The sequence below is a fragment of the Macaca mulatta genome, chromosome 16, assembly GCF_049350105.2.
Source record: "Macaca mulatta isolate MMU2019108-1 chromosome 16, T2T-MMU8v2.0, whole genome shotgun sequence".
Lineage (NCBI taxonomy): Eukaryota > Metazoa > Chordata > Mammalia > Primates > Cercopithecidae > Macaca > Macaca mulatta.
The window spans coordinates 91,608,158-91,634,577 of NC_133421.1; the positions used below are offsets into that span (position 1 = coordinate 91,608,158).

The 26,420-nt window shown below is 57.8% G+C and overlaps 1 protein-coding gene across 2 annotated transcripts; it reads right to left on the bottom strand.

Annotated features, from left to right (window-relative positions):
• Positions 1–10,202: 10,202 nt before the first annotated feature.
• NOTUM (notum, palmitoleoyl-protein carboxylesterase) lies at positions 10,203–19,580 on the bottom strand. Of its 2 annotated transcripts, XM_077973278.1 has the most exons (12): positions 19,481–19,580; positions 18,344–18,678; positions 17,413–17,465; positions 17,242–17,337; positions 16,704–16,764; positions 15,476–15,534; positions 14,971–15,073; positions 14,058–14,249; positions 13,825–13,925; positions 12,937–13,084; positions 11,741–11,788; positions 10,203–10,896 (listed from the first exon to the last, which is right to left on the bottom strand). In XM_077973278.1, the coding sequence occupies exons 2-12, from the start codon at positions 18,664–18,666 to the stop codon at positions 10,590–10,592; spliced, it is 1,491 nt and encodes a 496-aa protein (XP_077829404.1). In that variant the 5' UTR covers positions 18,667–18,678; positions 19,481–19,580; the 3' UTR covers positions 10,203–10,589. The 2 variants fall into 2 exon arrangements, with proteins under 2 accessions (XP_077829404.1, XP_014976092.3); XM_015120606.3 differs by lacking the exon at positions 19,481–19,580 and having other exon boundaries at positions 18,344–19,203.
• Between the last annotated feature and the right edge of the window lie 6,840 nt (positions 19,581–26,420).

Consider the following 26,420-nt stretch of genomic DNA (forward strand, 5'->3'; position numbering starts at 1 on the left):
ATTAGCAGAAAAATTGACCAGGTAGTGCAGCCTCCCACACAGCCCTTACCTAGCCTTCCTATGGTTAACCTCCTAGTGAGCTATGGGGGGCGGGCTTTGTTACAGCTAATGAATCACAGCCGATACTGACACATTGTTGTTGACTAAGGCTTGCACTTGATTCCTATTGCCTCAGTTTCACTTGCTGTCCTTTTCCTGTCCCAGGAGCCCATCCCGGACCCCATAGCACACTCAGTCCTCAGGTCTCAGGCTCCTCTCGGCTTCCCTCGTGTTCGATGACCGTGGCAGTTGTGAGGAGCGCTGGCAGGTGTTTTGGAGTGTGTCCCTCTGTTGGGATTGGTCTGATATCTTTCTCTTGGTTAGACAGGGGATATGGGTTTTGGGAGGAAGACCGCAGGGTTGAAGTCCCGTCCTCATCCCGGCCTGTCAAGGACGTATGCTCTCCACCTGCCAGGTCATGGGTGGGGCTGGCCTGGGTCACCTGGCTGACTCAGAGCCTGTCAGGTTTCTCCACCGTGAAGTCCCCCTGTTCACATGGTGCCGTTTGTGGAGAAGTCACGATTTGCAGCCCCCAAGGAAGAAGTGGGGGGTTAGGTTCCCCCTCCCTAGGGGCAGAGTGTCTGCAAAAATTACGTAGAATTTTTCTGCAAAGGAGACTTGTCTCCTCCCCCGTTTATTTGTTTGTTCAATGATGTGTCTATAGCAGCGTGAATTTACAGATGTTTATACTTTGTTGGTGGTGGTAGTTTTTTTTTTTTTTTGAGATGGAGTCTAGCTCTGTTACCCAGGCTGGGGTGCAGTGGCATGATCTCGACTCACTGCAACATCCACCTCCCATGTTCAAGCAATTCTCCTGCTTCAGCCTCCCGAGTAGCTGGGACAACAGGTGCATGCCACCATGCCCAGGTAATTTTTGTATTTTCAGTAGAGACGGGATTTCACTATGTTGACCAGATGGTCTTGATCTCTTGACCTTGTGATCCACCTGCCTTGGCCTCCCAAAGTGCTGGGATTACAGGCATGAGCCATCACGCCCGGCCTGTTGTTGTATTTTTGAGACGGAGTCTCGCTCTGTCACCCAGACTGGAGTGCAGTGGCACGATCTTGGCACACTGCAACCTCCGTCTCTTGGGTTCAAGTGATTCTCCAGCCTCAGCCTCCTGAGTAGCTGGGCTTACAGGCGCTGGTCACCACACTAAGCTAATATTTGTATTTTTAGTAGAGATGGTGGTTCACCACGTTGACCAGCCTGGTCTTGAACTCCTGACCTCAAGTGATCCACCCGCCTCAGCTTCCTGAAGTGCTGGTATTACAGGCGTGAGCCACCGTGCCTGACTGGGTGTTTATAGTTTGGATTAGAATCCAGAGCTACGGGGGCTCTTGTGGTCTGCTGGGCTCCCCCGACATGCTTCCATCAGTGTGTGTGAGTGTGTGTGTGTGTGTGTGTGTGTGTGTGTGTGTAAGCACTTCCTTACTTTTTGGCACTACAAGATATTCCAGGTTCAACCTGTGTATTTCCTGTGATACTGTGATATAATAAAAAATGAGGCCGGGCACGGTGGCTCACGCCTGTAATTCCAGCACGTTGAGAGGTTGAGGCAGGCAGATCACCTGAGGTCAGGAGTTTGAGAACAGCCAGGCCAACACGGTGAAACCCTGTTTGTACTAAAAATACAAAAATTGGCCATGCGCGGTGGCAGGCGCCTGTAGTCCCAGCTACTCGAAAGGCTGAGGCAGGAGAATGGCGTGAACCTGGGAGGCAGAGGTTGCAGTGAGCCGAGAACGCGTCACTGCACTATAGCCTGGGCGACAAAGCAAGACTCCATCTCAAAAAAAAAAGGCCGGGCGTGGTGGCTCACGCCTGTAATCCCAGCACTTTGGGAGGCCAAGGCGGGCGGATCACGAGGTCAGGAGATCAAGACCATCCTGGCTAACATGGTGAAACCCCGTCTCTACTAAAAAATACAAAAAAAAAAAAACTAGCCAGGCGAGGTGGCGGACGCCTGTAGTCCCAGCTACTCGGTAGGCTGAGGCAGGAGAATGGCATGAACCTGGGAGGCGGAGCTTGCAGTGAGCAGAGATCGCGCTGCTGCACTCCAGCCTGGGTGACAGAGCGAGACTCCGTCTCAGAAAAAAAAAAAAAAAAAATTGGCTGGGTGTCTTGTTACATGCCCGTAATCTCAGCTCCTGGGGAGGCTGAGGTAGGAGAATCAGTTGACCACAGGAGACCGAGGTTGCCATGAGCTGAGATCGCACCACTGCACTTCAGCCTGGGTGACAGAGTGAGAGAGACTCTGTCTCAAAAAAAAAAAAAATTAGTTGGGAGTGGTGGTGCACACCTGTAATCCCAGCTACTTGGGAGGTTGAGGTGGGAGGATTGCTTGAACCCAGGAGGTTGAGGGTGCAGTGAACTGTGATTATGCCATCACACTGCAGCCTGGGCAACACAGTGAGACCCCATCTCTGAAAGTAAATCAATAAATAATAAAATGAGGAAAGTACTTCCCTGAGTTCTGTGTCACTCCAGCAAAGTCACCAAACTGGAGGAGGGGCCATGGGAACCTCAGTTGGCCCAAAGGTGGGTGACACCTGCTACATTTGGCCGTCTGTCCTCAGGTTCCACATCCAAGTATTTAAGAAATCTCAAACTGAAAATACAAAATATACTGCCCCAGCATGGTGGGTCACGCCTGTAATCCCAGCACGTTGAGAGGTTGAGGCAGGCAGATCACCTGAGGTCAGGAGTTTGAGACCAGCCAGGCCAACATGGTGAAACCCCGTTTGTACTAAAAATACAAAAATTGGCCATGCGTGGTGGCAGGTGCCTGTAGTCCCAGCTACTCGGAAGGCTGAGGCAGGAGAATGGCGGGAACCCGGGAGGCAGAGGTTGCCGTGAGCTGAGATCGTGCCACTGCACTCCAGCCTGGGTGGCAGAGCGAGACTCCATTACAAAGAAAAAGAAAAGAAAATACAAAAAACAAAAATAAAATAGTAAATAAGGCTGGGTGCGGTGGCTCATGCCTGTACACCCAGCACTGTGGGAGGCTGAGGTGGGTGGATCACCTGAAGTCAGGAGTTTGAGACCAGCCTGACCAACCAACATGGTGAAATCCCGTCTCTACTAAAAATACAAAAATTAGCCAGGCGTGGTGGTATGTGCCTGTAATCCCAGCTACTCCAGAGGCTGAGGCAGGAGACTCACTTGAACCTGAGAGGTGGAGATTGCAGTGAGCCGAGATCATGCCACTGTACTTTAGCCTGGGTGACAGAGGGAGACTCCATCTCAAAAATAAGAATAATAATAATACAAATAATACAAATTTAAAAAACAATATGATGTAACAACTGTTTACATAGAATTTACATAGCAGGTGTTATAAGTAATCTAGAGGTGATTTGAGTCCACAGGAGGCGGTGCAGAGGTTATATGCAAAGAACATGCCATTTTGTATCAGGGACTCCAGGCTTGTGGATTTTGGTGTTTTGGAGGTCCTGGATCCCATCCCCCAAGGATACAAAGGGACAGCTGTACTTGGGACTGGCATCAGAAATGGAGGACACGCTTGTGGGACTGAGACCTTAGCCTGCAGGATCGGATACCGTCTGCAGGGAGAAAGTGTCACAATGGAACAGGGCTGGAGGACACCCAGCGCGTGTGGGCTGGAGACTCACTTGGCGTTTGGGGAAAATCCCCACACACATTTTGGTGACCAGAGTTGAAGTGTTCTGTGTTGGATGTTGACTGTTGAGTATGTGAGAGCAGGGAAAACACTGTTTTTTTTTTCCTGTCTCAGACACCAGCCCAGCCCTGGAGTCAGCCATGTTTCTCCCAGGAACCTGGTTCCTTATGTTGGGGGAATGGCGTCAGAGACCAAGATATGGGGCCAGGCACATTTTTTGCTACTGCGGTATACATTCACAAATATTTTTATTTTTACTTATTTATTTATTGAAGATGGGGTCTCGCTCCGTTGCCCAACCTGGAGTGCAGTGTCGTGATCTCAGCTCCCTGCAACCTCCGCCTCCTGGGTTCAGGAGATTCTCCTGCCTCAGCCTCCTGGGTAGCTGGAATTATAGGCACGGAGCACCACACCTGGCTAATTTTTCTATTTTTAGTAGAGATGGGGTTTCACCATGTTGGTCAGGCTGATCTTGAACTCCTGACCTCAGGTGATCCGTCCACCTCGGCCTCCCAAAGTGCCGGGATTACTGGAGTGAGCCACCGCGCCCGGCAGGCTTTTTTTTTTTTTTAAGTACAGAGTTTAAATTTGCAATGGATGTTGTCACACAGTGGAAGTTCCCTGCTTCCGGTCCCTGGGTAGCAAAGGCTACGCCTCAGCCATCGCTGCTAGAAGAGACACGGCTAAGTGTTGGGTGAATGTCCTGAGTGTTTTCATTCCGGAGAATGAAAGGTATCAACCGTCCTGGGAAAGGTGAGAAGTCAGCGTGGACAGCCCGGGGTGAGAAGTCAGCGTGGACAGCCTGGGGTCACCGTCACCACGGAGCTACAGGCCAGCGTCCTCTTCGTGTCCTAGGGCTCGTTTTGTCCCTGGTCCTGCAGGAAAGTGTGGCACCAATTGACCGATTGACCGTTAGGTGAGCTGGGCCTCTCTCTCTTTCGGCACAAACGTGGGAAGAAAGGGTTTATTCACTGGTGAAATCCCTTTGGGCCCAACCCACAAGTGTCCTGTTCAGTGAGCCTGGTCCCTCGACATACCACCATCGGCCCTCAGGTCCCTTTCAGCCACCTCAGAGGAGCGAACGTCACGGCTGCTGGACCGCGGTGCTCAAGCCAGAGTTGGCCAGGAGCCAGCACCTCGCAGGTGGTTCCCCAGCTCCGACAGCACCGCAGGCCCCGCCCTCCCAGCAAAGGCCATAGCCCTCCCCAGACAGGGCGACAGCCAGGCCTCTTTCGGGTCTCCCAGCCCCCTCTCCCTCCAGAGCTCTGTCCTTGTGGGGAGTCCTGTCCGAGGCCCTGCCTGGAGGTTTGGCTCTGGAGGCCCCGAGGAGGAGACCACCAGACTCCCCAGACCCCTTCTCTCACCTCCAGCCCTTGGTCTCCACGTCTCTGACCTTGTTGTCTCCCGTGGCTGCTGGGACTGCATGAATTCCCACCAGAGACTACATAGGAGCCCAGAGGGGGATGGTGGACAGGCCACTTGGCTCTGCCTGGGGTGGCAGACACCTGCCCATGGGCACCAGTCCTTCCCGGGTATTCTCAGGCCCAGGGGGATGGTGGACAGGCCACTTGGCTCTGCCTGGGGTGGCAGACACCTGCCCATGGGCACCAGTCCTTCCTGGGTATTCTCGGGCCCAGGGCAGCCCTGACTCATTGGCACAGAGAGTCAAACCCCAGGACATGTCCCCAGGGCACAGGGTCTCTACAGTCCTGGTCACTCTGGGAATGGAGCTGTGGCCGCAGGGCAGGTGTGAAGCTCAGGCTGGCCTGGCCTCAGCATCCTCCTCTAACCCTTATGGTCACACTGCCTCTCTGGGCCTGTTTCTTTGTAAACTGGAGTATTTTATTTTATTTTTTGAGTCAGAATCTTGCTCTGTCACCCAGGGTGGAATGCAGTGTTGTGATCTTGGCTCACTGCAACCTCTGCCTCCTGGGTTCAAGCATTTCTCGTGCCTCAGCCTCCCAAGTAGCTGGGACTACAAGCACCTGTCACCACGCCCAACTAATTTTTTGTATTTTTAGTAGAGATGGGTTTTCACCGTGTTAGCCAGGATGGTCTCGATCTCCTGACCTCGTGATCTGCCCGCCTCAGTCTCCCAAAGTGCTGGGATTACAGGCATGAGCCACTGCGCCCGGCCTTTTTTTTTTTGGTATTTTTAGTAGAGATGGGGTTTCACCGTGTTGCCCAGGCTGGTCTCAAACTCCTGGTCTCAAGCAATCCACCCACCTTGGCCTCCCAAAGTGCTGAGATTACAGGCATGAGCTAGTGTGCCTGGCCTGTAAACTGGCATTTATAATGAAACCTACCTTGTGGGGCTACTTGGGGATCACATAACAATTGGCATGAAATGCTTTGCTTAGAAAGCTCCACCCACAACGGTGCCCAAGGTTGGCGTTGGTGTGACCTCGGTATTATCAAAACTACAGAGATGTGTGTGTGTGTGTGTGTGTGTTTCGAGACAGAGTCTTGCTCTGTTGCCCAAGCTGGAGTGCCGTGGCACAATCTCGGCTCACTGCAACCTCCGCCTCCCGGGTTCAAGCAATTCTCCTGCCGCAGCCTCCCAAGTAGCTGGGATTACAGGTGTGTGCCCCCACACCCAGCTAATTTTTGTATTTTTAGTAGAGACAGGATTTCACCATGTTGGCCAGGCTGGTGTTGAACTTCTGACCTCAAGTGATCCGCCTGCCTCAGCCTCCCAAAGTGCTGGGATTACAGGCGTGAGCCACCGCGTCTGGCCTGGTTTTTTTGTTTTTTTTTTGAAACAGGGTCTTGCTCTGTCACTCAGGCTGGAGTGCACTGGCACAATCACTGCTCACTGCAGCTGTGACTTCCCAGGTTTAAGCGATCCTCCTACCTCGGCCTCCCGAGTGGCTGGGACCAGAGGTGTGCATCAGCACCCCCAGCCAATGTTTTAATTTTTTTTTTTTTTTTTTTTTTTTGGAGACAGGGGTCTCCCTATGTTGCCCAGGCTGGTCTCAAACTCCTGGGCCGAAGCGATCATCTCACCCTGGCCTCCCAAAGTGCTGGGGAGACAGGCTAGAGCTTCATGTTCTTGTCCCAGGAATCCCACATCTGGGGTTTAGCCCACAGACGTACTCGCCCTTATGCAATGTGATGACCACACGACAAGGCTGTGCACGAGCACCCTTTGCACCTGAGTGTGCAGGAGAGCCCCCCGCAGGCCCTGGACTGTCACACCTGTGGCAGCTTGCTGCGCACCCTGAGATACAGTGTTAAGAGGAGGAGACACCAGTGTGTGATGTGTAGCCATCTGTGTAAAAGAAAAAATTGCACGCATGTCAATGTGTGTGGGTGCAAGTCACCCAGGTGCCGAGGCAAGAGACCGAGGGCACGAACTGTTCCAGTCTAATAAAATATATAAAACAACAAGAGATATAGTAGATCTAGATCATACACATGATTATATATGAATATCATTAATCATTAGTTTGTAACAATTACTCTTTCCTCCAATATTACAATAATCCCCGCTCTACAATCATAACCTAGGAAAAACCAGGCCACACAGAGATAGGAGCTGAGGGGACATAGTGAGAAGTGACCGGAAGACCGGAGTGCGAGCCTTCTGTTATGCCTGGGCAGGGCCACCAGAGGGCTCCCTGGTTTAGCGGTAACGCCAGCGTCTGGGAAGACGCCCGTTGCCAAGCGGACGGTGGTCTAGTGGTAGCGTCAGTGCCAAGAAAAACCACCCGCGACTTAGCAGACCGGGAAAGGGAGTGTCCTTTTCCCGGGGGGGAGTTTAGAGAAGACTGTAGTCCTCCCCTTCTTGTGGAGGGCCTGATATCAGTCAGACCCACCCGCAGTTATCCGGAGGCCTAACGTCTCCTTGTGATGCTGTGCTTCAGTGGTCACACTGGTTCACCTTCATGTTCCATCCTGTACACCTGGCTCTGCCTTCTAGGTAGCAGTAGCAAAATTAGTGAAAGTACTAAAAGTCTCTGATATGCAGAAATAATGGCACATAGGCTGTCTCCTCTCTCTCTCCTCTCTTTCTCTCTGCATCGTCTCCCAGGCAGGGAAGGGCCCCCTGTCCAGTGGACACGTGACCCACTTGACCTTACCTATCTTTGGAGATGGCTCACACTCCTTATCCTGCCCCTTTGTTTTGTATCCAATAAATATCAGCGCAGCCTGGCATTCGGGGCCACTACTGGTCTCCGTGTTTTGGTGGTAGAGGTCCCCTGGGCCCAGCTGTGTTTTCTTTTCTCTCTTTGTCTTGTGTCTTTATTTCTACAATCTCTTGTCTCTGCACATGGGGAGAAAAACCACCGACCCTGTGGGGCTGGTCCCTACAAATGTGTGCACCTGTTTACTGGAATTTTCACAAAATGATCTCTGGGAATATCCACAAGGTAGCGCTGTTTGCCCTTGGAAGCAGAGCCAGGGAGCCTGGGCTGGGGGGGAAATGGGCATTCACCTTCATACCTTCTGCGTCTTTTGAATTTTGAACCATGTGCACGAATGACCTGGTAGAAATAAATAAAATGCAAACGTCTAAGGAATTGTCAGCTGGGTAGGAAGTGTTCTGGGTTGATAAGAGTTTTGAAACTAGGGGCTGGGCGGAGTGGCTCACACCTGTAATTCCAGTACTTTGGGAGGCCGAGGAGGGCGGATCACCTGAGGTCAAGAGTTTGAGACCAGCCTGGCCAACATGGCGAAACCCCATCTCTACTAAAAATATAAAAATTAGCCGGGCATGGTGGTGCATGCCTGTGATTCCAGCTACTCGGGAGGCTGAGGCAGGAGAATCACTTGAACCCAGAAGGCAGAGGTTGCAATGAGCTGAGATTGTGCCACTGTACTCCAGCCTGGAAGATACAGCAAGACTCCGTCTCAAAAAAAAAAAAAAAAAAAAAAAAAAAAAAGGTTTTGTTTTGTTTTCTTTTGTTGTTTTTTGTTTGTTTGTTTTTTCTGAGACGGAGTCTCGCTCTGTTGCCCAGGCTGGAGTGCAGTGGTGCAATGTCAGCTCAGTGCAACCTCTGCCTCCTGGGCTCAAACAATTCTGCCTCAGCCTCCTGAGTAGCTGGGATTACAGATGCATGCCACCACACCCAGCTAATTTTTTATATTTTTGGTAGAGACAGAGTTTCATCACATTGGTCAGACTGGTCTCAAACCCCTGACCTCGTGATCTGCCTGCCTCGGTCTCCCAAAGTGCTGGGATTACAGGCTTGAGCCACTGCGCCTGGCAAGAATTTTGAAACGACGGCCGGGCGCGGTGGCTCAAGCCTGTAATCCCAGCACTTTGGGAGGCCGAGACGGGCGGATCACGAGGTCAGGAGATCAAGACCATCCTGGCTAACACGGTGAAACCCTGTCTCTACTAAAAAATACAAAAAACTAGCCGGGCGAGGTGGCGGGCGCCTGTAGTCCCAGCTACACAGGAGGCTGAGGCAGGAGAATGGCATAAACCCGGGAGGCGGAGCTTGCAGTGAACTGAGATCGGGCCACTGCACTCCAGCCTGGGCGGCAGAGCGAGACTCCGTCTCAAAAAAAAAAAAAAAAAAGAATTTTGAAACGAGACAGAACCAGGGATCGCATAGCTCTCTGAATGTGACAAATGCCTCTGAGTTGCTCACTTGGAAATGGTTCGTCCTATCTTATGCGAATTTTTTTTTTTTGAGACGGAGTCTCGCTGTGTCACCCAGGCTGGAGTGCAGTGTCTGGATCTCAGTTCACTGCAAGCTCCACCTCAGCCTCCTGAGTAGCTGGGACTACAGGTGCCCGCCATCTCGCCCGGCTAGTTTTTTGTATTTTTTGTATTTTTTAGTAGACATGGAGTTTCACCGGGTTAGCAAGGATGGTCTCAATTTCCTGACCTCGTGATCCGCCCGTCTCAGCCTCCCAAAGTGCTGGGATTACAGGCTTGAGCCACCGCGCCCAGCCTGTTATGTGAATTTCTTCCCAATAAAAAATATAAAAAGGGGCCAAGTACAGTGGCTCACACCTGTAATCCCAGCACACTGGGAGGCTGAGCAGCCAGGATGGCTTGAGCCCAGGAGCTCAAGACCAGTCTGGGCAACAAAGGGAGATTCCACCTCTACAAAAAATTCAAACAGTAGTTGGGTGTGGTGGCGCGTGCCTGTAACCCCAGCTATTCGGGAGGCTGAAGTGGGGGAATTGCTTGAGCCCAGGGGTTCAAGGCTGCAGTGAGCTGTGACTGTGCCACCGCACTCCAGCCTCGGCAACACGAGATCCTGTCTCTAAATAAATGAATAAGTAAAAAGAAACGCAGCTACTACCACCCGCCCTGGGAAGTGGGCACCTGCGGAAGGGTTGAAGGGAAGCAGGGCCCCTCCAGGAGACCCTGCTCTGAGTCTGTGCATCCAAGAAGGGGTCGGAGCTGGGGAGTCCCCATGGCTCCTCCCTGGGTCTCCCTGCTGCCCTGGGGCCAGGGAGGGGAGGGAGAGGTGTGAAGCGTATGAAGCAAATAAACACGCCAGCAGTGAGGTTCTTTTTTGTCTCTTTTTTAAAAATCATTTTTAAAAAGTTACAAAACAATATCATTCATCATATATTTCTTATTTTCCTTTTTTTAAAAATTAAAGTAATAAAAAAGTCACTTTATAAAATAATATAAAAGGGCTTGATGGGCGGGGCCAGGTGGGGGCTGTCTGAGCTGGTGGGCTGAGGAATCCAGTGCTTCTCTTCTGGCTCCCCACTCATCATCAGGAAGGGCCCCCAGGTCACAGCTGGGGATGACAGCAGGTCCTTTTTCTCTGGCTGGGCTGTGGGAGAGGGGCAGGGAGGGTGGTGGGCAGACCCAGGCAGAGGGACGGCTGGGGCCCTGTCCTGAAGAGATGGGAGGGCCTGCTGGTGGGGGTGAGGTGGCACTGGGGCAGCGGTGGCTGGGCCCCTCAGTGCTGGCATCTCCTCCAAACGGTCCGCCTAGCTTCCGTCGCTCGGCAGCCCCAGCAGCTTGCTGGGCTCCGGTCCCTGCTGCTGGGCCACCGTCTGCACGTCGAAGCCCATGTGCATGAGGAACTGGGCCACGTTCATCTCTTGCCCCGTGAACTGGTCTCGGACGGTGGGGCATGAGGGGTTGCAGTGGGGCCAGGGGCAGCTGTCCACCAGGTGGACGGGGCAGCCCTTGAGGGGGGTCTTGCTGTTCTTGTGGCTGTCATGGAGGCTCCTGTCCCAGCAGTGCAGTGCTCGGGGCAGCGATGTCCCCTTCACCTGGACATCGGTCCAGTGGCTGCAGAGGAAAACCAGGCGGGTCACATGGAGGGAGGGGCATCAACACTGAGGCGGCTTTTTTTTTTTTTTTTTGAGACCAGGCTGGAGTGCAATGTCATGATCTTGGCTCACTGCAACCTCCGCCTCCCGGGTTCAAGCGATTCTCCTGCCTCAGCCTCCCGAGTAGCTGGATTACAGGTGCCCGCCACCACGCCCGGCTAAGTTTTTGTATTTTTAGTGGAGACAGGGTTTCACTACATTGGCCAGGCTGGTCTCGAACTCCTGACCTCAGGTGATCCGCCTGCCTCGGCCTCCCAAAGTGCTGGGATTACAGGCGCGAGCCACTGTGCCCAGCCCAGGGCTGAGCCTTAATTCTTGCCATACAGCTGTTGGTACAAGTGGCTCTGGCACCCCTACAAGGAAATCCCGCCCCTAGAAGGGCCAAGAAGAGGCCCATGGGAGGCCAAGTGCGGTTGAGGAACCTGTGGACTTTTTTTTTTTTTTTTTTTTTTTTTTTGTGTGAGACGGAGTCTCGCTCTACCGCCCAGGCTGGAGTGCAGTGGCCGGATCTCAGCTCACTGCAAGCTCCGCCTCCCGGGTTTACGCCATTCTCCTGCCTCAGCCTCCCGAGCAGTTGGGACTACAGGCGCCTGCCACCGCGCCCGGCTAGTTTTTTGTATTTTTTAGTAGAGACGGGGTTTCACCATATTAGCCAGGATGGTCTCGATCTCCTGACCTCGTGATCCGCCCGTCTCGGCCTCCCAAAGTGCTGGGATTACAGGCTTGAGCCACCGCGCCCGGCCACCTGTGGACTTTTTAAGTTGATGTCACGGACACAAGCTGCCCAGAGCAAGGACACTGACCTCCGGATGATGATCTCATGGGAGAGGCAGGCAGGGGCAAAGCTGGCTCTGTTGGAGAGGAGAGAGTGGCTTGTGAGCTCCCCAACCCCTCAGCCCCTTTTCCACCCCCAGTCCCCTAGAGCTGTCCCCAGCCTGGCCATCGCCCCTTCCTGTTGCTGTGGCTGCCAGCTGCTCCTCTGACCCGGGCCTCCCCCTAGTCAGCCAGCTCCCGGCTGACCCTTATCCCTTTGTGCCTCAAATCCCTGCCCAGAGTCCACCTCTTCCAGGCAGGCCCTCCCAGGTGGTGGCAGGAGGCTGTCCCAGACAGGCAAATATTCTGCTACTATCCAGAACTCTACTTTTATTTTGTTTTGAGTTGGGGTCTGGCTCTATCGCCCCAGCTGGAGTGTAGTGGTACAATCGAAGCTTGCTTGCCTCCCGCAGGCAAGGTTAGCTCACTGTAACCTTGAACTCCTGGGCTCAAGTGATCCTCCTGCCTCAGCCTCCTGAGTAGCTGGGATTACAGGTGACACTACCTGTATAATTTTTGTATGTGCAGTACAATTTTGTATGTGCAGATAATTTTTGTATGTGCAGTAGAGACAGGGTTTCACCGTATTGCCCAGGCTGGTCTTGGACTCCTGGCCTCCAGCAATCCTGCTGCCTCGGCCTCCCAAAGGGGTGGGATCACAGCCATGAGCCAGCGTGCCAGGCCCAAGACCTCTGTCTCTCTCTGTATATACAGAGAGAAAAAGGGTGTTTTATACACACATACATATATATATATGTGTGTGTGTGTGTGTGTGTGTATTTTTTGAGACGGAGTCTTATTCCGTCATGCAGGCTGGAGTGCAGTGGCACGATCTCAGCTCGCTGCAACCTGCGCCTCCTGGTTCAAGTGATTCTCCTGCCTCAGCCTCTTGAGTAGCTGGGATTACAGGTGCCTGCCACTACACCAGACTAATTTTTGCATATTTTGTGGAGATGGGCTTTCGCCATATTGGCCAGGCTGGTCTCGCACTCCTGACCTCAGGTGATCTGCCTGCATGGGCATCCCAAAGTGCTGGGATTACAGGCATGAGTCACCGTGCCTGGCCTACAAAACCTCTATTTTTTTTGTTTTGTTTTGTTTTTTCTTCTTTTGTTTTTTCAGGACCTCTATTTGTAAATCAAGAGGGAGCTACTCAGCGTGGGGCTCCCGGGGCCCACGCACTCACGGCACGTCCTTGAGCGTGTGGCGCAGCTCGCGGCCGAGGTTCTGGATGTACAGTCGTTGGCTCTCCTGTACCGGCTGCCCCGTCAGGTGCACGTTATCCACCGTCAGCTGTGCCTCATCAAACAGCCACTGCACCACGAACACGGGGCCTGCGGGCAGCAGGGCTCAGTTCGGCCTCCCCATGACCCCTGCTGCTGCCCCACATCCTAGGCTCAGAGCTCAGCACTCCCAGGCCCCCTGCAGTGCCGCTCACCCCAGGCTCAGAGCTCAGCACTCCCCCGGCCCCCTGCAGTGCTGCTGAGGCTCACAGGCCAGCTAGCCTTGGCCCAACTCTCCCCAGGGGTATCAGTCATAAGCCCCCACAGAATGTGGCTTCCTTCTTTCAAACCAGCCTTTTTATAATCCATAGGTTCATAATTAACTAACTACATAAACTGCGTTTCCTTGAAGAAGGGCTCTTGTTAACTCCTCCATGACCTTGGCCTGTCTCAGCGACTCCACTTTCACCGAAATTTGGTGATGATGCCCTTGCACATAACCTCACCATTCCTCAGAGTGTGGGACTGGGGAGGAACCAGCCCGGGGTCCTGCAGCAGGGAGGGGCAGCATGGGGATGAGCTCGAAAGCACATCCCTAGCCCCCGGTATAGACAGGGTGACCACCTGCCCCACTTTGCCTGGGACTGGGGGGTGTCAGTGCTGAGGGCAGGCAAGTCCCAGGCACGCTGCAGCGACTGGTCCCCCTGGCACACAGCCGGCCTCCTCCCTGGACCAGGGCAGTGGTTTCTAAGCCCAGCCTGAGAGACTGGAGTCCACGGTGGATTTTCAGAAGCAAGGAAGTGTGGCCACCCCACTGCTGCCCTGTGTGCTCCGCTCGGCCGCCCACTCACAGCGCAGCGTCGGGTAGATCTTATAGCCAAAGAAGCAGTTCCACTCCTCGCCCTCCTGGAACTGGCGTCGGCAGCGCTCCGGGACCACCCCGTTCCAGTACCTGGAGCCACAAACACAGGTTAGGCTGCTGTGGGCCTCGTGCCCCGGAGCTCCCCACCCACAGATGCCACTCCACCCAGGCCCTTTTGGGGCAGAGCTGCAGCGCAGGAACGGGCCCTCCCCACTGGCGCACCTGATGCCACGGCGGATGGCCTCTGTGGGCGCACACGTGATGGTGTCAACGCAGTCTGTGTGGCGATACTGCTTGTTGTCCAGGAACCAGCCGGAGTCAGCCAGGCCTCGCACCTGGATGGCGGGGTAGCCCAGCTCCTCCAGCTGCTCAGCCACACGGTCCACATTCAGCAGCACCCCGGTGCCCCCCGCACTGCAAGGAGGGCCAGATGTGAGGCCAGGTGGCTGGGGAGAGGCACTCACCTCCCCCCAGAGTCTGCTCAGCGTCAGCCCGTGCCCCAAGGTGGGCAGGAGTCCTGATGCGTTCTGAACTGCGGATGCATTCTGCATTCTCTGTTCATGTGCAAGACCCATGGTTGTCCCCTTCAGAGCAGTCCAGGGCTGAGGCTGGCAGGTCACATGTCCTTGACACAGCCAGGCTCTCCCCTCTCTCCTCCCTTTCCTCTCTCTGTCTCTTTAACTCAGTTTCCTTATCTGAAAATGAAGATAAACTACATGGCCTCAGGCCCCTTCATCTGTTCCCCATATGTCCCCTGGGTCTCCTGCATGCCTGCTGGGATACAGGGACCCACAGAGGTGATCCTCACCTACCGGGCCCTGGAGAAGGGGTGTTACACCATGGCCAACCTCTAACCAACGACCTAGGTCCCTGCGGCCCGAACCTTCCGCTATATTCAACAACCATGGGGTCTAGACAGCGTCGGGTTACCCAGCACTCTGAAGCCAGGCCTCAGAGACGTCCCCAATGATGTGGGTTCTCCCAGCTCCAGCCTCTCACCCTCCCAGCCACCTGCCAAGATATGCACAGACTCCACCCCCTCCTCGCCTCCCATACACCCCCACCCCACACCCCTTCTATGCACCCTGCACACCGTCCTCGCCCCTCACCTCCAGCCCCTGCCCGCCCTGCCCACCTGCTCCCGGCCAGCAGCAGCACCTTGGCCCCGCTCAGCCCTCTGCCCAGAAGCTCCCGCACCACCTCCTGGATGATGAGGGCGCCCATGAAGGCATACTCGTCTGCAAGAGGGACGGGGTGGCCTCAGGTAGGGGCCTGGGCAGAGAGAACCACCTCCTACCCCAGAATGGCTGGCAGAGGAGTTCTTGCCCCGCTGGGGGACTAGGGGGAATCTTCTGAGGTGGGGTCAGGGGCTGGGGTAGACTGGAGGAAGGTGGGTGCACCAGGCCATGCTGGGGCCTCCTCCCCAGGGAATATTCAGAAATAAGGACCCCCTACAGTCGTGGACAAGCGAGCAGTGAATGCATGGGTCAGGCATCCTGGGACATACTGTCAAGGGCTTTGAAAGTGAGACAAAGCTGAGAGTCAGCTTTTCCCCAGAACCCCCCCGTCCTGCCTCATCCCTGCCCTGCCGTCCTGCCTTGTCCCTGCCCTGCTGTGCCCTGGGAAGGTCGGGGACTCACTCTTCTCAGACTTGGATGAAGCCCCACTCCAAACATCACTGGAGCAGTAGGGAATGAAGCTGCAACACAGAACAGAGTGAGCCTGTCACAGAGCCTGCTGCCCGGCAGCCTCCAGAAAGGACCCCCAGGACAGGACCCCCAGAAAAGACCGACCAGGACAGGACCCCCAGAAAAGACTGACCAGGACAGGACCCCCCCAGGAAGGGCCAACCCAGGACAGAACCCCTCCCCCAGGACCCAGGACAGGACCCCCCTGAGGAAGGACCATCCCAGGACAGGACCCCCCAGGAAAGGCCAACCCGGGACAGGACCCCCCCAGAAAGGGCCAACCCGGGACAGGACCCCCCCAGGAAGGGCCAACCCGGGACAGGACCCCCCAGGAAGGACCATCCCAGGACAGGACTCCCCTGAGGAAGGACCATCCTAGGACAAGAGCCCCCCAGGAAGGACCAACTCAGGATAGAACCCACGCCCCAGGAAGGGCCAGCCCAGGACAGGACCCCCCCCCAGGAAGGACCAACCCAGGACAGGACCCCCCAGCAAGGAAGGACCATCCCAGAATAGAGCCCTCACAAGAAAGACCCCCAGGATAGAACCCATCCCCCAGAAAGGACCAATCCAGGACTGGACCCTTCCAGGAAGGGTCAACCCAGGACAGGACTCCCCCCCAGGAAGGACCATCCCAGGACAGGAACCCCCTCCAGGAAGGGCCAACCCAGGACAGGACCCCTCAGGAAGGACCATCCCAGGACAGGACCCCTCAGGAAGGGCTAACCGAGGACAGGACCCCCCAGCAAGGAAGGATCATCCCAGAATAGAACTCCCCCCAAGAAAGACCCCCAGGATAGAAACCCCCCAGGAAGGACCAACCCAGGACAGGACTCCCCCAGGAAGGACCATCCCAGGACAAGACCCCCCCTCCAGGAAGGACCATCCCAGGAGAGAGCCCCCCCCAGGAAGGACCAACCCAGGACAGAACTCCCCTCAGGAATGATCATCCCAGGACAGGACCCCCCCCCCCGCAGGAAGCACCATCCCAGGGCAGGACCCCCTCATCGCCAGGGAAGAAACGCCTCCAGAATGCCTCTAGGACAGGACCTCCCCAGAAGGACCATCCAGAACAGGACCCCCAGGAAAGACCATCCCAGGACATGACCCCCCAGGAAGGACCCCCGGAAAGAACCACCCTCCAGGCAGGACTCCCAGGCAGGACCCTGCACCCCCTTACACCATGTTTGCGTTCCACCAGTAGGGGTTCTCCTCCGGCTGTGAGGACAGGATCCCTGTGCCTGGGGACACAGAGGCGGTGGGTCTTTCTAGCGGGAGGAGGCTGTGTAGGGACGGGTCTGGGAACCCCCGGCGAGGAGTAGGGGTTCCTACTTGACCCCAGCAAGGGAGGTGTGCTGGTGCTGCTGGCCTGAATCAAGGTTGCCGGGAAAGTGCAGGGCAGTCGGGTTTAGTTACCCCGGGAAGACACCATGGCCACGGTGCCCGGCTGGGCTACGACACCAGGTCTGACCTTGACTTCAATCCCCTGCCCTGCTTTGACCCCGGGGAGGGCCAGAACTGCTGGGTAAGCGCCTGAATGTTAATGTGGAATGGACCCCAAAGGGCGAGAGTGAAGGGCGCGCCCTGCTCTTAGGAAACCCGGGCGCCGGGCTGGGCACGATGTGCGGGGCGGGGGCCTCGCTGGGGCTCCAGGGCGCGGGCGCGGCTTCCTCCCGGGCCTCACGTCGAGGCCGCCTTCTCCAGGGCCCGCTGCTGACCTGTGCGAGTGCGCGGCCAGTCCCGGGAGCTCATGAGGCGCCGCATGGTGTTGTATCTGGAGTCGCAGTTCTCGCGGTTGAAGCAGTACCAGCCGCCTGCGGACACGGCCACCGCTCAGGCCCGCGCGCGCAGAGAACCCCGGCCTCCCCCAGCCTCGACCCCGGACGCACCTTCCAGGAAGAGGAGCCACCGCCGGCTGCCCCTGGACTCCTTCAGGTAGTAGCTGCGGGGAGGACGCACCGTGGGGGGTCGGCCGGGGCTGCAGCCCCGCCGCGCCCCGCGCGCCCAGCTCTGGCGGAGGGAACGCGCCACCTGTTCCGGCCGTGCGCGGCGGTCGCACGGGGGCGCCCTCGGCCAGGCCCACGCGGAGCTCAGGGACGGCGGCGATCCCGGGAGGTGGCGCTCGCGGGTTGGGGAACGGGCCGCGCGGGGCTGTGGTGCGTGGAAAATCCCCACGTCCAGCCCAGCGCGCGTCCCGTTGTCACCTCGGCGCGGGCGGCGGTCCTCCCGGGGCGCTCGGCGGCTCTCGAAGCATGAAACGCGTCCGCACGGAAGGAGCGCGCATGGCGGGGGCACGGGACGCTGCGGGGAGCGCGGGAGGCACCGACCCGGCGGGGGAGCCTTCCTGCCGAGCCCCGACCCCACGCCCACGTCTCCCGCTGTCCCTGGGTGTCCTCGGCCTGTTGAGCGCGTGGGCGCCCCCGCCACTCCCCGACCCCCGGCCTCACGTCTTCTACTTCGGGGCTGTGGGGAGGTGGGCAACAAGCCTCTCCCGCCCCCGGTGTCGCCGGTTCCCGCTAGAGCCAGGCGCGCTCTCGGGCTGCCATCTCCCCGCCCCGGGACCGAAGGACGCCAGCAGAGCGGCTGGGCCCGGAGGCCGAGGGGTCAGTGCCCGAGCTGGCCGGGGACCAGCCCTTCCAGGGCCGCTCCATTCCCCACACGGAGAGTCACAGAGCCGGGCCCTCCTCGGGGCCAGCATTGCGGGGCTCCCGACGGAAGCCCTTTCTCCCCGGGGAGAGAACGGCCGCGGCCCGCAGGGAAGGTCCAGCCGGAGACCAGGCGCGTCGGGCGGGGCGGGGAGGCGCAGGGCGCCGGCCTTACCCGGCTGGGCTGCCGTCGTTGCAGGTCACCGAGGTGTTGAGCAGTAGGTGCAGGCGCAGGTCCTCGTTGAGCTGCTGCGCGGAGCAGGGGTACAGGGACTGCGCCAGGCTCTTGACCTGCGCCATGAAGCTGTCCATGTTGCCCTCCACGGCCGTGAAGTCCAGCGGGAAGCTCTCCACGGGCTGTCCGGCCGCCGGCGCCGCCTCGGTCCGCGGGGGAGGCGGCGGCTGCTGACCCCGGCGCCGCCAGGTCTTCCTGCCCTCGCTGCCCCCTGCGCAGTGCAGTAGGCCCAGCAGCAGCAGCACACGCACCCCTCGGCCCATGGCCGCGTCCACCTGCGGGGAGCGGGTGGCCTTGAGGCGGCGGCGGCGGAGGGTGCCGGGCCGGGGATGCTGGGGGCACTGGCGCTCCTGCTCCCTCGCCCCCGCTCCCGCCCGCCGGGCCTGGCGGAGAACGCGCGCGCGGCTGGGCGTCGAGGCTCTCGGGGCTGGGTGCCGTCGGCCTCCGCAGCTGGGGCTCCGCGCCCGGCCGTCCGAGGGCAGCGCAGGGTCTGGGTGCGCTGGCTGCGGCCCGCGCCAATGAGCGGCGGGGGCCGAGGCTGGGCTTATTTGCGGGGGCCGCGGCGGCCCGGGTGCCCGCGCGTTAGATGTGCCGCCGCCGCCGCCCGGGTTCGGCGGAGGGGGGAGGGGGCCGCGCTCGCTCTTTTCTTGGCGGAGGCATCGCCTTTTCTTCCCAAACCGCAAGCCTGACGGAGGGGCCTGGACTACCCCGCCGCGGCCGCCGGAGGCGCTCCCGGCCCGGCTCCGTGGGGGGGCAGCGCGGCCGGGCGGCCCCGGCGGCTCCATTCACCGCGGCCAGCCCGGCGCCGCCGCCCCCGCCCCCGGGGCAGCTGGAAGGGGCGGCGGCGACGGGGAGGGGCGAGGCTTTTCCGCGCCGCCGGGGGGAGCGGGACGGGGAACTCCGCCCGCGGCGCAGCTGGCCGCGGCCGACGGGCTGGGGACGCGGGGCGGGCGAGCTCACCTGGAGCCGCCAGTGTCCCTCCCATCCCCCAGTGCCCAGGCCCAGAGCAGGCCGTGGGGGACTCGGACCCCGGCCCGCATCTCTCCACCCCGCGCAGCCCTGGGGTCCCGCTCTCACCGCGGCCAGCGCGGGCGACCCAGTGGCCCCGTCCTCTCAGCGCCCCTGGCCCTGCGCCGTCCCGCTGGTGCGCCCGGCCCCGCTGCGCTCCCCCTCTGGCGCTGGCGCGGAGCCGCCAGGGACTTTTATCCAGCAGGGCCCCCCGGGATCAAAGCGGCGGCGGACACAGGGCTTCGAGCCGAGGGCTCGGCAGCAGCGGCGCCGGGGCCTCCTAGAGAAGCGGACAGGTGGGGCGCAAGGTCCTCGTTCCCTCGGAGACCTGCGAGATGGACCGCGCGCCCCAGCAAGGCGCCGCGGGGTAGTCGCCCAGTTCTGGGGCGCTCCTGCTGGCGCTGGGGTCAGAGAAGAAGCTACAACTTAAGGAGATCACGGGGCCAGAGGTGAGGTTCTGGATCTCCACCCGCCCCAGCCTGGCTGCTGGCCCCATGACGAGGACCCCAGCCGCCACTAGGGGAGGAGGCCGGGGGTCCAGTGGCTGCCCGCTAGGCCTCTGCTTGGGGCCCTTCATGCCACGAAGGGCACCTGGAGATGCTTCACCTTGGAGAGCACCCCTGTCCACTCCTGAGGTTGCGGGTGGTGGTGTCAGAACAAGGTTCCTGTAGGAAATCAATACTGGACTTGGGTGGACAGGAGTGGCTCAGGAGGCTTCCTGCTGTGGGCAGGGGGTGGGATGGACAAAAGAAAGGACATACACAGGGCCAGTGGGGTCAGGCAGACTTTCTCCTTGACCCTCTGGTCTGCAGCCTGCTGGGCACCATGACACCCATTTTAAAGATAGGAAACAGGTCTTACATTTCAGGACAAGGATCTAGACCCAAGCAGAGCTTCCAGAATCCCTCCTAATTCAGGACAGTGGGGAGCCTACAGCACCACGTGGGGCAGGAGAGCAGAAGCGCAGGGCTGTGACTGCAGCCAGGATGTCCCCTGAGCCGAGGGCTGGGGCCCTGTGGATGTCCTCCTTGCCAGCCCCAGGCTGAGTGAGGAGCTTAGGCAGAAAGTCTCAGCACCACTGGCACCTGCAGACAACTGCGTTGCCTGGGCTCTTGTGAAACAGACAGAGTAAACCCTAAGAGCTGTTGCCCCATGCATTTGATGGGTGTAAGGCACCCCAGTGTAAACCACAAGGCCTAAGATCAGGCTGGGGTGCCGTGGAGGTCAGCCTGGCCTAGGGACATTTTCAAAGAAGGAGGCAGGCTATTACAAACTCAAGTCCATTCTACAGCCTCCCCCTTCATCACAGGGCAGGTTGCAGCATTTCCCTGACAAGGGGAACTGAGGTTCAGGGACACTAACAGAAGAGCTGAGACTCGCCCTTAGCTCTCTACTCACTCAAAAATCCCCCCTGCTGTCCCCCTGTCATCGGGTCAGTTTAAAGGCCGCGTGTGGGGCTGGCCAGGGGCAGTAGCTTCAGACGTAGGTCCCATCCTGAGGTGTTCTCCCACCCACACCCTGGCGGGGAAGGCTGACCCAGGGCAGATTTCAGCATCCAGCAGGAACCTGTCTGGAGGAGGCCTCTCCCACCAGGTACCTGCTATTCCAAGTCCAGAGTGTGACGGCATCTTTCAGTTGGCTGCACAGGGTTGATCTCCAAACGGCCCTGGCTCTGAGCCATCTCCTGGTGCAGTGTGGAGATGCCAGGCAAGGCCTGTGACCTTTCCCTATGCCTCAGCTTCCTCTTATTTATTTATTTATTTATCTTTTTTTGAGATGGAGTCTTGCTCTGTTGCCCAGGCTGGAGTGCAGTGACGTGATCTCGGCTCACTGCAACCTCTGCCTTTCAGGTTCAAGAAATTCTCCTGCCGGGCGCGGTGGCTCACGCCTGTAATCCCAGCGCTTTGGGAGGCCGAGGCGGGCGGATCACGAGGTCAGGAGATCGAGACCACGGTGAAACCCCGTCTCTACTAAAAATACAAAAAATTAGCCGGGCGCGGTTGTGGGTGCCTGTAGTCCCAGCTACTCAGGAGGCTGAGGCAGGAGAATGGCGTGAACCCGGGAGGCGGAGCTTGCAGTGAGCCGAGATCGCGCCACTGCACTCCAGCCTGGGCGACAGAGCGAGACTCCGTCTCAAAAAAAAAAAAAAAAAAAGAAATTCTCCTGCCTCAGTTTCCCGAGTAGCTGGGACTACAAGCGTGTGCAATCATCCCTGGCTAATTTTTTTGTATTTTTAGTAGAGACGGGATTTCACTGTATTAGTCAGGATGGTCTCCTGACCTCGAGATCCACCCACCTTGGCCTCCCGAAGTGCTGCGATTACAGGTGTGAGCCACTATGCCCAGCCGCTTTCTCTCCTTTAAAACGGGGGGATGGCCGTGCCTCCGTCAGAGGACTGTTGTGGGATTATAAGAGCCCATTTGTGAAAGTGCATGGCAGGGGTGGCAGTTATGATCGCCGATGAAAATTCTAGGAAGGGAGAAGAATATGCGTGTTATAGTCTCTCTGTTATAGATGCAGACATCTCCTGCAATGCAGATGAACCTGCATGTTGAACCACAGTGAGTTCATGTTTTGGTTTATTCAACACTGGTAGCATATGCAAGAAGGGGCTCAAACCCAAGACTTCCCCAGAACCGCTGCCCTTCTGTCCACCTCTCCCATCCCCCTCTCCTCTGAAGCCCCTGCCATGACCGGATGACTGACAAGGCTGCAACCACATGGCTGGGGAGAGGACTCCTGAGGCTCTGCAGCTGCTCACACCCATGTCCTCCTCTTGACTCACACCAACTGGCTCTGTCCTCACACTCCCCCAGCCCCTGGGGCAGCTTTATCCTCTGCACCTGGAACTCCCCACCCGGAATTTTGAGCACCCAGAGTCTGGCAGCAGCTCCCATGGCAGGTCCTGTGGGCCGGCAGGTTCTGGGCCTCTGCTTCTAGTCCACATGCATCAAGGCGGGGCCACCCTGGCCCTGACAGGTATAAGGAAGGGGGACCCAGGTCCACCAGTAATGGGTCAGATGCTACCTCATGCCCACTAAGATGACCACGATCAAAAACAGAAAATAACAAGTGTGGATGCAGCTGCGGCAACACTGGAGACCTAGAGCATGGCTGTGGGGATAGACAGTGCGGTGGCCACGTCCCTAACCGTGGAAAACAGTTTGGTGGCTCCTCAGTATGTTACATAGAACACGTGACCCAGCAGGCCCACTCCCAGGGATACACCCAGAGAATTGAAGACAAGTGTTCAAACAAAAACTGGCTCACGGATGTTCACAGCAGGACTAGTCACAATAGCCAAAAGGCAGAAAACAGCCCCAAAGTCCATCGGCAGATGAGTGGGTAAAGACAATGGGCCGGGTGCGGTGGCTCAAGCCTGTAATCCCAGCACTTTGGGAGGCCGAGACGGGCGGATCACGAGGTCAGGAGATCAAGACCATCCTGGCTAACACGGTGAAACCCCGTCTCTACTAAAAAATACAAAAAAAACTAGCCGGGCGAGGTCAGGCGCCTGTAGTCCCAGCTACTCGGGAGGCTGAGGCAGGAGAATGGTGTAAACTCGGGCGGCGGAGGTTGCAGTGAGCTGAGATCCGGCCACTGCACTGCAGCTTGGGCGACAGAGCGAGACTCCGTCTCAAAAAAAAAAAAAAAAAAAGACAATGGAACACGGCCATACAACGGAATGTATTCTAGCCGTGAAACAAACGAGGTTCTGACATACGCTGCACTGTGGACGAATCTTGAGGATATCAACCAAGTGACATGAGCGGGACACGGAAGGGCACATGCAGTATGATTCAGTTCGAGTGTCCAGAGAGGCAACTTCATAGAGACAGAAAGTCCACTGGTGGTTTCCCGGAGGTGGGGAGAAACAGAAACAGGGAGTGATTACTATTGGGTACAGAGTTTCTCTCTCTCTTTCTTTTTTGTTTTGGTTGAGACAGAGTTTTGCTCTGTTACCCAGGCTGGAGTGCAGTGATGCGATCTCGGCTCACTGCAACTTCCGACTCTGAGGTTCCAACAATTCTCCTGCATAGCTGGGATTACAGGCGTGCACCACCACGCCCGGCTAATTGTTTGTATTTTTAGTAGAGATGGGGTTTCACCATGTTGGTCAGCTAGTGTTGAACTCCTGATCTCAGGTGATCCACCCACCTTGGCCTTCCAAAGTGCTGGGATTACAGGCATGAGCCACTGTGCCCAGCCAATACAGGGTTTCTTTTTGGGGTGATTAAAATGTTCTAAAATGGATTGTGGTGGTTGCACAATTTTCTGAATGTACTCTGTCATGTGATTAGATTTTCTTTCTTTTTTTTTTTTTTTTTGAGATGGAGTTTTACTCTTGCCCAGGCTGGAATGCAATGGCTCGATCTTGGCTCACTGCAACCTCCCCCTCCCAGGTTGAAGCGATTCTCCTGCCTCAGACTCCTGAGTAACTGGGATTACAGACATGCGCCACCACGCTCAGCTAATTTTTTTTTTTTTTTTTTTAGTAGAGACGGGGGTTTCACCATGTTAGTCAGGCTGGTCTCGAACTCCTGACCTCAGGTGATCCACCTGCCTTGTTCTCCCAAAGTGCTGGGATTACAGGCATGAGCCACCGCACCCAGCCTGATATTTTAAATTAATTAATTTTGACTGGGTACAGTGGCTCATACCTATAATCCCAGCACTTTGGGAGGCCCTGGCAGAAGGATTGCTTGAACTCAGGGGTTTGAGACCAGCCTGGGCAGCATAGCAAGACCCTGCTTCTATCTAAAAGTATCAGTGTAAGACCAACGACCATCAGGCTGGGTACAGGGCACCAGGCGGTGGGGGTGAGGCCTGAGGCCTGGTGAGGGGAGTGGCCAGCTTCGGGTGGGGTGGGCTGGCTCCACTCTAGAAATCCTCCTGGTAGGTAGGGTGTTCCAGAATCCTCCTTTTGCATATTAGACAGATACCTACTTCGTCTGCACCAGAGCGGATGGGGTAGGACAGCCAAGTACTGGCCGCTGCAAGGCCTGCAGCTGGGTCTCGGGTTCCTCATCTGTAAAACGGGGATGAGAACAGCACCTGCCCCACAGGGTCCTCGTGAGCATCAAAGGTGCAGGATGTTTGGGGGCTCCGCTCAGCGTCTCTGGCAATGACCATGTGATAAATGGCAGTTATGCTGCCCAGGCACCGTGGGGATGCTGGCGATCCCCCAGGGACCAAGGTTGACTGCGAGGGCAGACACGGGGGCCTGGGGAGGAGAAGCATGGTTCTGTGTGGTGTCTCTCTCAGGGTGTGCCCTTCTCTGCTTCCCTGGCCCTACCCCATCCCCACTGTCCTGTTCAGGGAGGACCATGCCGGGTTCCCCAGGCTCCCATTCAGGTGGCGCTGGGGCTTCTGACTGAGCCTAGACTCTGTGTGCCCCACGGCAGGAAAGCTGGGGAAATGAAGGCCCAAAGGGGGCTCTGTCCTTCAGGGGAGGCACCCTGAGACAGGATGGGGTGAGGGTTCAGTTCACTGCCTCCCCCTGGGGAGGGAGCTGGGGATGCCCAGGTGGTTCTGAGTCAACCCACCCGGGTCACGGCTGTGCTGGGGGGCCGGAGCCCACTCCGTGGGAAAAAGGGGTCAGCAAGGGCCCAGGCTGGCGGGCGGGTGCAGGCGGAGAGGGAGGAGGGTGTGATGGAGGGTGGTTGGCGGTACAGGGGTCCCCTGGAGACCTCGTGTGGGGCCCTGGAGCTTGGTGATACGAGCCTCCAGCACACAGCATGTCAGGCAGCCGCGGACCCGGCTTCCCTGTCCAGACTGGAGGCGGCTCCCTGCCGCACATCCCGGGCCCCTCCCCCAAGGGCCTTGAGCGCCAGGGCCGCTCTGGGCTCCAGCTGCTGCCGGCCGTCTGGGGCCCAGCTGTTGTGTGCTGGCCTCAGCCGCCCCGCCCCGCCTGGCCACCTGGGCTGCCCTGCGCCCCAGCTGCTGGCTTCTGAGGCCCAAGTGAGCAGGGAAGTGAGGCGGGCCACCCGCTTCCCCATGTGGCTGTCTCTTGGGGGAGGCCGCCCACTTTCCCCTTGGCTGGCTCTTGGGGGAGGCCCTGCTCTGCAGTCGGCTCAGAGTGGGGGAGGTGCCCTGAGGCCAAGCGCTGCCGTCGCAGAGCTTGGCCCCCTTTTGGTTTTCCCCAACCTCCTTTTCTAGTCACCCCATCCATCAGAAGGACCCTTCTTGGCCTCATATCCTGGGACCTTAATGAGCCAAGTCCCTCGTCAGGAGCTGCTGTGGCTCTCGCCCAGGTCCTCGGAGGGGCGAGGGGGGCCACCGGGCGGGGCGGCTGCTACTGGGCTTGGTGTTGCGGCTGCCCTCTCCCCGTCCCCAGTGCCTGGACTGAGTGGCCTCTGAGTTCCCTGGTGGAAAGGATCCGCCTTGCCTTAGGATGTCCTTCACCCAGGTGAGAGCTCCTGGAACCCAGTGGGGAGGCGAGGCTGTCATTTTTGGACCCAGGTATTTGGCGGGATCTGCCCCTGTTGGCACCCCTGCAGCTGAACCCCGCCCCATCCCGCCTCCTCCCTAAGGCTTCACCTGGCTGGTGCCAACATGTAGCCTACTGGGAGTGGCAGGCCCACCAGGGAAAGGCCACCTTCCAGAGCTGGGGGAGGAGGGGCATGGGGATGGGGGAGTCCCAGCTCATCAGTGGAGATGCAGCCTCTTGGGACATCACGCAGAGAGTGTGTGGCTCCTTCCTGGACAGGTGAGGGAGGCTGGAGGTCAGGCTCCTGGATGCCAAGGGGAGGGGCAGAGAGGCTGGTCCTTTGCCCTCCCAGCTGCCAGGCTCCACCGCCCTCACGAGCTGCAGGCCGGGCCCCCACCCGTCCAGCCTGCTGGTCCCCACGCTCCTGCTCCTGCTCCTGCCGCAACAGCGGCAGCAGGCCAGGGAGGCCATGTGACCTTCGCTCGCCCTCCCTCCCTCCCTGTGATCCCCACGTGGCCTCTGGGGAGGCAGAAACAAACCCTCAGATCTTGCCACTGGGAACCTTTCAGCGCCAGCGAC